Below are 12239 nucleotides of genomic sequence, written 5' to 3'. Positions count from 1 at the left end.
TAGGAGGGGGCGCCCGGCTATATATAGCGGCTCGACCCGGGGCTGGCCCAGCGCGCAAGGAGGCGCGCACCACTTCACAGGGCTTCAGCCTCGCGGTGCGTCGCTCCACGGCTGCCCGCCGCTCCATGCAGCCCCGGTAGCTCCCAGCACCTGGGGGCCCTGTCGCTCGCCTCCCGCTCCACCCTCGGCCACGCACCCCCTGCCCCAGCCCAGGCCGTGCGCCCCCGCGGACCGCCACAGGAGCAGCTCAGCCCCCGGCTGCCCGGGAGCACCGACCGCCTGACGGACGCACGGCCCGAGGGCAGGGATGGCGGGGCCCGGGGCGGCCGCGGCGGCGCTGCTCCCGGCGGTCCTGCTGGCGGTGCTGGCACCTTGGGCCGGCCGGGGGGGCTCCGCCGCGCCCACCGCGCCCAACGGCACGCTGGAGGCCGAGCTGGAGCGCCGCTGGGAGAGCCTGGTGGCGCGCTCGCTGGCGCGTCTGCCGGTGGCCGCTCAGCCCAAAGAGGCGGCCGTCCAGAGCGGCGCGGGCGACTACCTGCTGGGCATCAAACGGCTGCGGCGGCTCTACTGCAACGTGGGCATCGGCTTCCACCTCCAGGTGCTCCGCGACGGCCGCATCGGCGGCGTGCACGCGGACACGAGCGACAGTGAGTGGGGCAGGCCACGCGGGAAGGGCCGGGGACCCGGGTCAGCGGCCGCCGGTGCCAACTCGCCCAAACGCACACGGAGGCCGCGGGCTGACACCTGTTCGCGGGCTCTGGGAACCGGGGCGAACTGGGGTTCTGGTCCCTCTGGCGCGGGGACGCGGGGACGCAAACACTCTTCGTCCTGGGCGTCACCGCAAGGACCGGTTTGCGCACCCCGGCGGCCGAGCGCCGCCTCCCCGCCTTCGGAAGTCAGGGCTCGGGATGCCGAATTCCAGCGCCTTCGCCAGTAGGCACACGGAGCTTTGCGCTGCCACTGGCACCCGCGGGGGCCCGGCACTCACGCCCAAGTCGGGGCCGGATTCGGGGGCCGCCGGGCCAGTCTTGATCCTGCGGTCCAGGACTGGGCGCGGCCGCTGCGGGGTCCGGACCAGAGGAGAGCGAGTCCGCACCCGCGCACGCTGGGCTCTGGGGGTTCCTCGGCGGTGGCTTGCGCCAGGGAGCTCGAGCCCTTTACCCCCACCCCGAAAATGGGCGTCCCCGAGGCGCGCAGGCCGAGGAGGGGGCTGGAGCGGGAGGCGCGGACCCAGGGTGCCATGCCCTGGAATGACCCTTGCCCCTCCCCCAGGCCTGCTGGAACTCTCGCCAGTGGAGCGGGGTGTGGTGAGCATCTTCGGCGTGGCCAGCCGGTTTTTCGTGGCCATGAGCAACAAGGGCAAACTGTACGGCTCGGTGAGTGTCGCAGGGGCCGGCAGAGCACCCGCCGTGGAACGCGGGCGGGATCCTGACCCCTCCAGGCCCACGGAACTGCGGGGCTGGGGGCTGGGTCACAGGATTGGCAGAGCCCTTCCCCCCACCTCCTCGCCAAACGCCCTGGGGCAGCGCGTGTGACCAGGGGTGCAGCCCCAAGACAGGACTATGAGGTTTGCGCCCTCCCTGAATGGGCGCTTCCTAGTCCCTCCAAGGGTGCCATTGGGAGCCCTTCTCTTGAGTCCCTGGGGCGTGTCCCAGCCGGCAGGACTGCAGCCTGGAAGGCGGACACAGTGGAGATGAAGTTCTCTGACTGCCAGGTGTTGGGCAGGTGGCCGGAGCACCAGCTGCTGGGGACTGGCCATGTCCCTCTCTTCACCCTGGGAGGGTCTTGGCACCTGACCTGTCAGCCCAAGTGGGGCTGGGACATAAAAGAGCCCCTGACTACCGGCCCGCTATATCCCTGGGGCCACGAGGAGGTCCAGCCTAACACTGTTCCTCCTTCTTCCCAGCCTTTCTTCACCGATGAATGCAAGTTCAAGGAGATACTGCTCCCCAACAACTACAACGCCTACGAGTGCTACCGGTACCCCGGCATGTTCATCGCCCTGAGCAAGAACGGGAAGACCAAGAAGGGGAACCGAGTGTCCCCCACCATGAAGGTCACCCACTTCCTCCCCAGGCTGTGACCTCCGGAGCCCTGCCTCAGCCTTGGGCAGCCTCTTGGAGGGGAGCGCTGCGGGCCACCTCGGTGCACTTCCATCTAGAGACACTTTGATACAAGAGTCGGTGTAAGATATTTAAATTAATTATTTAAATGTGTATATATTGCCACCAAATTATTTATGGTTCTGTGGGTGTGTTTTGTATTTTTTTGAAAAAAAAAAAAACAAGAAAAAAAAGGATATATATATATATATACCCCGACTTTTCTGGTAAAACAGTGGAGACCCTTCCATTGGATTTATTTCACTTGTCAGAAAGTTGTCACAAGCGTGCTGCTATTCTGTGTTTTAAAAGCCAGTGACACCCGCCTGCTTTGCACCACGGCCCTGTAGCATGTCAGGGAGCACCCCGGTGTCGGGAAAGGCCCTCCTGGGGCTTTGGCAGCCGGCTAAGGAGGCTCCCAGGCACGGCTCCTCCTTGCTCCCTCCAGCGCCCCACTCCCTTTGTGCCCTGTTGCTATTAATTGGGGCATATCGGTTTACTTCGGGTACAGAAAGTGCGCTGTCGAGTCCACCGCTGCCACTCCGTTTTTAGACCTGCCAAGACTGACCTTTGAACTTTGCTGTAGTCAATCTTCCTCCATCTACCAGATGGGAGAGACCTTCAGACAACTTGAAAAACTCCTGTTTTCCTTTTTTGGATCAGCCACAGCCACATTTCTGTGGCCGCTGAGGGTGGAGGGGAGGCAAAATGCACAGCTATTTTGTAAATCAGATGAAAATGCATCAATATCCCACTGCAAGGCCAGAAGTGGGCGAGATGGGTGTGCTGGCAGCCACGGCCCCAACTCAAGTGATGAAATACCATTTCTGACCGCAGATCCTTCTGATAAGTAGTAGTATAGATACATATTAAAAAGCACACTTCCCTGTGCTTGGGAAGCTTCGGGCCAGTACTCGCTATTAATTTTAGGCGGAATGTCCTTGTAATTGTACAAAACACTTAATGCAGAGTTTGCACGGAGGAAGATGCTACTTCTCTCGGCTGCATTCCCTGGTTAAGTGGATTTAACATCTACCTCGAAAGCCTTTAAACCACTCATCTGGCGAAATCTGCAGAAAGCTCAGACCGACGGGTGCAGGAGTTCGCCATCCCAAGTGGCTTTTTTTTTCCATATGTAGCCAAAAAGGATTGCAGATAGCGTCGGTGCGTCCCATTCGAACCTTGTCACGTTTGAGCTATCTTTACCCAGTGATTTACTTTTAGTAAGGATAATCATGGTGAAAATATTTGCAGACAGCTGTTAGAGTGCAGTATATGGTCACCAAGTAACCTTATATTTTTCTTTATATATTTTACAAATGTAAGCCCTGTCGTTGGAGCAAAGATGGAAGAGGCAGGGTCGGGGATGTTTAAAAAAAGTTCCGAGGTGATGGCAAACATTTAATTTTAATGAATGACTTTTTAGAGTTTATACAAAATGACCTTAGCTTGCTACCAGAAATGCTCCGGATGTCTCACGAAGACTTTAATACTCTCCTAGATGTTTCTGAACTGTCTCCCAAATTAACTTTATGGGAGTCTACAGACAGCAAGACTGGAAAATCTGATTGGAGTTTTTGTGCTTCACATTCCTTTTTAAAACGCTTTGTTTGGATGCTAATCATCTCTTTAAAAAACTATTCTTAAACCGAGGCCTACAAGAAAGAAGCCACTTGCGAAGCTGTAAGACAGGACCACTCATCTGAAACTGCTGTCCATGCACTGTAATTTTTTTTTAAATTTTAAACCACGCCCTAGACTGACTCTAGGAGTGTTGAGGAAAGGTGATGCTCAAAGATCTCGTGCTGATTGGGGAGGGGACAGGGATGGAATTCGGTCATTTTGTCTTTCATGTAGCCTCGTAGTAACAAACCGCGGTTGTCTTAGGTGCCTTAAATAATTGCACGTTGTCTTGACTCAGAGCCCAATCACAGTGTCAGGAATTAAGATGTCTGAAGTCCAGAATTCGGTCTTTCCTCGACCTCTTGTATATATTCAGCGAATCACATGTGAAGCGTATAGAGATGTAATGGGACCTTTGAAATATTGGAAAGGGTTTCCATTGCTGTGGTGGGGGTTTGAGGTTTCTGTATACCGCTGTTTTCAGACTCTGTAGTTTTATACAGGTGCCGCCCCGGATTGTGACGTATGTGCTGTGCACATTGAAATGCCGAATAAATGGAAAACATTTATCATGTAAAAGAGAACCCCAGTGGACTTGATGTAAATAATTGGGAAGGTATTGAAAACGATTAAAACCTGTCTTGAACGGCCAAGACAAGTCTTCCTCCCCCTGTCTCCCAGTGTCTATTTGAGGCCTTGAGCCCCAGTGGCTGGGGGTGGGGGTGGGGGAGATGAATTTTAGCCAGCTGTGTCCACACAAATGTGGCCTTGAAGACAGGAGCCTGGGCGGGGGTAAGTGTCACCCAGTGTGGCGATGGCGCCGCATCTTGCAGTTTATTCTCATGATGGGGTCATTCGCGCCGTTCCCACACTGGAGCTAACCAAAGCTCTGCCCGTGCCGTCCTAAGCAATTTGCACTTTCCTGGGGGTGGGGCGGGGTGGGGCGTGGAACCCCCATAGCGGGTCATCAGAAGACTGAGTCAAGCATATTTTTCAAGCTCTTTGAGTAGACCCCACCCATGCATCTTAGAATCAATACAATAAACTCTAGCCTTTTGTAAAATGGGAAATGAAATGAAATCCTACAGAAGAGAAAAACCGGAGTACATCAATGACAGTCAGGGTAGAGATTGTCTTCTGAACATTATATACACTAGGTGTTTATTCATGTGGATTGCAATGCAAATAAGCGTTGACCTAACGGGTCTAGAATCTGGGTGTTCCCTCCCCCCACAAAATCCATCCAATCACTTGACAAAAAGACCCACGAGGGGAGGGGCAATCAAGGCTTCAGAGTCCTTAATTGTACCTATTTTGCCTTCCAAATCATCAACACCTGCCCTTCTTTTTGACACCCATGATCTAGGCATGACAAATACTTGGGCAGGGTTATGGGTTCAGTCGTGTGCCCCCCCAAAAGATGGAGTTCTAAGCCCCAGTGCCTGCAATACAGTCTTATTTGGATATAAGGTCTTTATAGGGGTGACTGAGTTAGAATGAGGTCGTTACAGTGGGCTGTAACCCTCTGTGACCGGTGTGCTAATGAAATAAGGTCGTGTAAACAGACAAAGGGAGAAGGTGATGGGGGCAGGGGGGCTGGAGGATGCCGAGGAACCACATGCCAGCAGCAACGGGGGAGAGGCCTGGCCCAGGCCCCCTCAGCCTCAGCAAGACACCTTGATCTCAGACCCGGAACCCCAGAGCTGAGAATATACGTTCTTGTTTTAAGTCCCCCCGCTTCCCCCGCACCCCGGCCCAGTTTGTGGTGCTTTGCTACTGCAGCCCTAGAGAGAGGAACATGGGTAGTTACTCACAGGACTGGGGGTGGGCGTGAAACCCTGACGGATGCCCCACCTTGGCCAAACATGGCCTCGTCCAGCTGGGGTCCAAACCTGCCAGCCTCTAGTGTAGACACTTGATGGGGTCCAAAGAGGGACTGAAAAGTCACTCATGCACTTTCCATATCTATTGTGTGCCTACTATGTGCCAGGCAGGCACAGTCCCAAAAGCTCAGACACCCAAATGAGGAAAATGAAGACCCCTGCCCACACGGGGCTCTCACTACAGAAGGAGGTGACATACACGGGGACATCCCTCCTGGCACGGTAGACAGTGCTGGCAGCATGACAAAAAGAGAGCAAGGTAGGGAGGCAGCTGGCCCCCCACCCTGACCTCACTGGGGAGGTGATGCTGGAAGGTGCTGAGGGAGGAAGCCATGCGACGGGGAAAAGCATTCCCAGCAGAGGGAACAGCCAATGCAAAGACGCTGAGCTGGGAGCAGGCCGCCCGCCTACTTCATTTATTCTCACACCTGCTCTCCTCAGCGACGGAGCGCATAGGCCCAGCCTCACTGCCTCCCAGGTGTGTGACCTTGGACACACCAGGTGACTTCTCTGTGCCTCCAGCCCCTCAGGGTCCCCAGCTCACGGGGCGGGTGTGAGGATTGAGGAGATGATGCATGTAAAGTGCCTGGCACAGCAAACAAGAACTACTTCCTATTGTTATGATTATTCCCCTAAGAGACTTAATTATAAGCTTAACATCCCAAGCCTTCTTATCTTTGTGCTGTTCCAGTGCTAGGAGTCCCTGTCAGGCAGAGCACAGGCCCTCAGTGGGTGTGACCGTCTCCTCTGAGGGCTGGGCCCCTCCGACCCTGCACTTGCTGATCTGCCCTGTTTCCAAGACCGTCTGCTGTTAGGGAGACCCTGGGAACACCCCCCCCCCCTCCAGGCGGCCCGCACTGCTTGGCTCTGGTCTCTTCTATGGTTCAAGGGGTCGAGGGCTCCTGAGTTCAGTCTTTCGTCCATGTTAATAATGTGTAATTGTCCTGATTCATAATCAGAACCCAAAATTCTTCTTTAGAAAAATAAACAGTGGGGAGAGGGAGGGGTGTCCACTCCGGGTTGTGTCCAGGGCCAGGGAGGGACCCGCGTCTGCGCTGGAAGAGCTGGGTGGGCACTTTGAGAACTGGACAGCCTCAGGAGACCCAGGGCCTCGGACACCCTTGCCTGACGATGTGACATCATTTCCCTGCCTCCCCTTGCTACAGCCCTCCCAGCCACCCACCCAGCCCCCACACTGCAATGAAGGTCAAGATCACAGCCCTTGGCACAGCCCAAGGGACTGTTCTCCTCACTTACTGCTGCATAACAACCTACCCAAAACTAGAGACTTAAAACCGTTTCGTTAAACCTCACAATTCTGGGAGGTGGGAATTTGGACAAGACCCGGCAGGGTGATTCTTCCGCTTTTCAGGGCGTCCAAGGACTCAGCTGTTGGATGGCTCATCTGAGGCTCCGCCTTCCTGCATGGCACCTCAGAGCTCCCAGGGAGAGTGCTCCAGGAGGCCCCAGGCTTCATAAGGCCTGGCCCGGAACGTTCCCGAACATGGCTTCTGCCATTGGCCACACAAACCTCCAGACCAGCCTCGGTTCCAGGGCACAGCGCAGCACAGAATTTGCAGCCGCCTTTAATCTACCGCAGTGGCCCCGTTTTCTCTTGCCTGTGATGGCCCCATTATCTCCCCTGCACCACACCCCCGTTCTCGTCCCAGTTCTCGTCACACCGACTTTCTCTCAGGGCTCAAAGGCGCCATCTGCTCAGCTGTGGGGCCTTTGCACATACTGCCCTCCCAAGCTCTTCACCCAGATGTACCTGTGTTCTGAGGCTGCCCTAACAATCACCACAGAGTAGGAGGCTTAAAACAACAGAAATCTATTATTTCACTGTCTGGAGGGCAGACAGTCTGGAATCAAGGTGTCGCAGGGCCAGGCTCCCTCTGCAGGCTCTGGGGAAGGGTCCTTCCGGCCTCTTCCCGCTTCTGGGGCTCCAGGCGCTCCTGGGTTGGTGGCTGCTTCACTCCAGCCTCTGCCTCCATCTTCACACAGCTTCTCCTCCACGCCTCTGTGCAAATTTGCCTCTTCTACAACATCAGTCATTATTAGATGGAGGGCCTACCCTGAGCCAGTATGACCACATCTTAACTAATTACATCTGCAAAGATCCTATTTTAAATGGTCCCATTCACAGGTTCTGGGTGAACTTGAGTTTGAAGGGAGGTAATAAAAGCCCCGATTATCAGTTCATTCTGATGGGTTACTAAAATCACCACTCAAAGGTCATTTGCTATAAGGATTAAAGAAATGAACACCTGTCAAGTGTTTGGAATACAGGAGGCTGCCACTCAGCTTAGCTCGTCCTGTCCATAGCCAAAACCTCCCCCGGCCAACTGCACCCCACACCAAGCCACATTCCTCATTCCCACATTATCTTCATTGTGTTCCCCAGAAGCCAAACCCAAGATGGAGATTCCTGAGCAAGAAGTTTATCAAGAGAGGGGTTCTCGGGAAAAACCTGAAAGGCGATGAGGGAGGCCAGGCAGGGCCAGGAAAGGAAGGCACCCGACACATGATCCCAGAGAAACCTGGCCCGGCCAGACCCCATGAGGTGCTCTGGGTGTGAGTGGCCATCCCACCTTTAAAGCATAATGTCCTCAAGGTTCGTCCATGTTGTACCATGTGTAAGAGCTTCCTCCCTTCTCAAGGCTGAATGTTATTCCGTTGTATGAATGGACCATGTTTGGGTAATCTTTCCATCCATTGATGGGCACTTGGGTTGCTTCCTCATGTTTTGGCTGTAACGAATAATGTTGCTATGAATGTGGTGTGTAAATACTTCTTCATGACGCTGCTTTCACTTCTTTTGGGTCTATACCCAAAAGTGGGACTCCTGGGTCGTAGGGTGATTCTACGTGTAATTTTTTGAGGAAACTCCCTACTGCCTTCCTCAATGGCTGTACCACTTTACATCCCCACCAACAATGCACAGGGTTCCAATTTTTCCACATCCGCACCAACATGTGTTATTTTCTCTCTCTCTCTCTCGCTCTGATGGTAGCCATTCTAACAAGTGTGACAGGGTATCTCATTGTGGTTTGGGGTTTTATTTCTCTGATGACTAGTGACGTTGAGCACCTTCCCGTGTGCTCATTGGCCATCTGTATGTCTTCTTTGGAGAAATGTCTATTCAAGTCCTCTGTCCATTTTTGAATCGGGTTGTTTCCTAATAAGCAATAGTTGAGTTTTGTGAGTTCTCTATGTATTATGGATATTAACCCCTTATCAGATTATATGCCTTGCAAATACTTTCTTTCATTCTATGGGTTGCCTTTCTACTCTGTGGATAATGCTTTTTGATGCACAACGTTTTTAAAATTTTCATGAAGTCCAGTTTGTCTATATTGTCGTTATCTGTGCCTTTGGTGTCATGTCCAAGAAATCATTGCCAAATGCAAAGTTGTGAAGATGCTGCCCTGTTTTCTTCTAAGAGTTTTAGGGCTTAACATTTAAGTCCTTGACCAGTTTTGAGTTAATTTTTGTATTTGGTGTTAGGTCCAGGGCCCTTATTTTGTAAAATAGCATTTAGCCCAGTTATTTCCATGTGTTCCTTTTCCTCTGGCTCTTGCATTTAGAAATGAACTGGGTTTTCCTTCTGATGGGACAGGATGGAGGGTGTCTCCTGGGACAAAGCAGAGCCGATGCATCGTTACTTCTTCCCGGTCTTGTCTCCCACGTGGGTTATCCCGATGCCGATGAGCAGACACCAAGATGTCTCAGGGACTCCTTTCCCGGAGGTCGCATCCAAAGTTGGTCTCGTCAGACAAGTTTTACTCCATCCTGCTCAGCTTCCTGCAAGAGGCCCGTGGCACGGGCCTCAGGGCGCAGGTGGACTTTGGCAGGCGTGTCTTTAGTCCCCAGGGCCCCTTTCTCTGGCCCCACACCTCAAGGGGTCTTACACTGTGGACTGCCAAGCTCAGTCTCCATTTCTTCCCTGGAGTGGGGTGCTCTGTGATCTCTATTCGTCCTACACACACACACACACACACACACGCATGTGCACACACACACACGCACACTCAGGATTGACCAGATAACCCAAGGAGCTTCAGGACTTGTACTTATGGAATCATCTTGGGACCCTGTGGCCAGGTCCTCACTCAGGTAGGTTTCTCTGGACCCTGAGCCTCACCCACACCTGTGTTTCTGGGCTGCCTCCCTGCCCCTCCCCCACCAGGGCGGGGGCAGTTACCATCTCTGGAGTGTCCCTTCATTGGTCTTGAAATGTCCCTCTGTGTCAGCCAGGACTCTCTAGCACGGGACCCCTAAATCGGCAGCAGGGGAGGCAGGATGGCTGGCGGGGGGAGCCTGGCTGTGGGAGGCAGGAAGGACTCCTGGTCTGCCCCCCACCCCGCAGTGTGCTGTCAGCTTCGAGCAATGAGATTTAACCTCACTGAGTCCTGTTCCTTCAATCGCAGGATGGAAATAATAGTAATAAGCCCTTCTCATGGGTCGCTAGGAGCGTTAAGAGAACTGAGACAGCGTTTCTGAGACCTTGGACGTTTAGGTCCCAGAAGGGCTGCTGCCACACACCCCAAAGGGGACACCTTTTCATCTTGGGCTCTGGGTTCCACCTTTATGATTTTAACCATAAGCACATACCAGCTGAACTTTGATTTAACTGATATTTTTGTCTCCACCAATCTCTTCGTTGTTTAAGTAATTTTGTTTTAAAACTCTATAGCATTGGCTCAATGGAAAAACATTGTCACTTGCCATGCACCCAAGGTAACCCATAAAAATAAACACAAAATGATGCTAAAAAAAATTCTTGCAAGATTCAGTTGCCTGCCCAAAGCTCCGAGTCTGGGGTTTGCCCTTGTTTGTTGTTTGTTTGTTTAAGGGAGATTTGCAAATGTTAGAGATGTGCTAAAAACTTTCGTCACCAAACAGAAACGTTCTCTTAATGAGAATGGCCAAAAGGAAAGCGCTTTCTCACTGTGAGATCCCGTGTGATTTAGTGCCACCCAGGTCCCACCTAAAATCATTTCTGTTGGGGGCCAGCAGGACACTTTGCGCTTGGAGAACACACTGTTAATACACAGAAAGAGCAAAAGCAGCAGAGACGTTGGGCAGAGCGCCCCCTCCACAAGAACCTGCTGGCGTGTGACTCTCGGGGCTCTTGGATGAAATGATAGCCTATGCTCAGGGAGGTTTAAAAATGGGCCGTGCCTTCCTCGACTGTCCTCCCACTGAGAGGTGGGCACGGACGCCCCCGCCCCCCCCGACTTCAGACTGAGTGGGCTTCTGACAGCTCCCACCAGTAGACATGCCACGCGTCTTCTGAGGCTGCATCATGAAAGGTGATTCTGCTTCTTGTTCACTGGACCCCTCCCCCCCCCGTGCTCGCAGCCCTGGGCCACCGCGGCTGAATCCCAACCAATATCGTGGCGGCCACATTGGGAGGAAGCCCAAGCTGCACGAAGAGGCCACGGGTCTCAGCCGCCCAGCAACCGTCCTTGATGGAGCTGGAGTTCACATCATTCCAGCCCGGGCACAAGACAGGTGAAGACGTCTCCAGGTGCTTCCAGCTCCCAGCCACTTGAGTCTTCTAAACTGAGGCCCCATATATCACGGAACAGAGACAGACCAGCCACCCTGTGTGTGTGTCCTGTCCAACTTCTTCACAATAGAATCAGCCAACCCAATAAAATGGCTGTTGCCTATGCCACAAAGTTTGGGGGAGTTGGCTACATGGCAGGAGGCAGGGAAGGTGGGGTGAAGTGTACACCCAGCGCTCTTTGCAGCCCACTCGCGCTCTGGGACCACAGGACATCCAGGGCAGGCAGGCCAGCTGGTATTTTGCCTCCTTGGTGTTGGGAGGACAGCAGTGGAGAACACTGCTTGTCTTAGAGGCTTCTGGAAGAATCCAGGGTTTCCCTGTGTCCTGAGAGAACTGTAGCTTCAAGGGTGAGTGCAAATTCTTAATGGGTCTCCTGGATGGTACACAGTCCTTTCTGAGCCCTGAGGACCAAAAGTGGGACCACATAACAGGAGGAACTGCTCCCGTTCCCAGGAACCGGCAGAGAGCTGCCACTTGCACCCGGGGCCCAGGGGCCCAATGTCCCTCTCCCTGGAGTCAGCAGATAGGGGACAGTTTTCCTTCTTCCCCTCCATACTCCTGTGTCTCCTGCTCTTGGACAGATGATGCATGGCCCCCTGTCACCCTCCGCTGTCCAGCCAGAGCACATAGGGACTCAAAAGCAGACAAAATCATGAGCAAACCAACAAACAAAAATGACAACATGCCCAAGGGGCTCGGCTGCCTGAGGAGGAAGACCCTGCCAGCGTGTAATGGAGACACGGATGGAAACTCTGGCCAAGAAAACAAAAGGACATTTCTGAAAGAGATGCAGTTAAAGCATATGGAACAACGAATTTCAAAAATGAGTTTTAAGTGTTCCATAGATGGTCTTTTTTTAAAGGATGGTGTTTGAGTCTGAGACCTGCAAGGCCATCCAGAAGAAACGTCTTGCAACCCAGCCCCCGGCTGCACTCTGCCTGCCCATCCACAGCCTCCGTTCTGCCCTGCCCCTGGGTCTTCGCACGCTGCCCCTGCTAGGCACCGAGCGGCTGGCACCCCTTTTCACTCTCCGTCTCTCAGCTCTGGCTCAGGGAC

General features: G+C 53.7%; 1 protein-coding gene across 1 annotated transcript; it reads left to right on the top strand.

Annotated features, from left to right (window-relative positions):
- The first annotated feature begins 307 nt into the window (after window positions 1-307).
- FGF4 (fibroblast growth factor 4) lies at window positions 308-2083 on the top strand. Its single transcript, XM_019654673.1, has 3 exons — window positions 308-647; window positions 1273-1376; window positions 1907-2083. Exons 1-3 carry the CDS (start codon window positions 308-310, stop codon window positions 2081-2083), a joined length of 621 nt encoding a protein of 206 aa, XP_019510218.1.
- Window positions 2084-12239: the final 10156 nt, after the last annotated feature.

Source organism: Hipposideros armiger, unplaced genomic scaffold (genome assembly GCF_001890085.2).
Source record: "Hipposideros armiger isolate ML-2016 unplaced genomic scaffold, ASM189008v1 scaffold_228, whole genome shotgun sequence".
NCBI lineage: Eukaryota > Metazoa > Chordata > Mammalia > Chiroptera > Hipposideridae > Hipposideros > Hipposideros armiger.
Note: the sequence above shows the minus strand (reverse complement) of the source record. Positions and strands in the feature narration are given on the sequence as shown.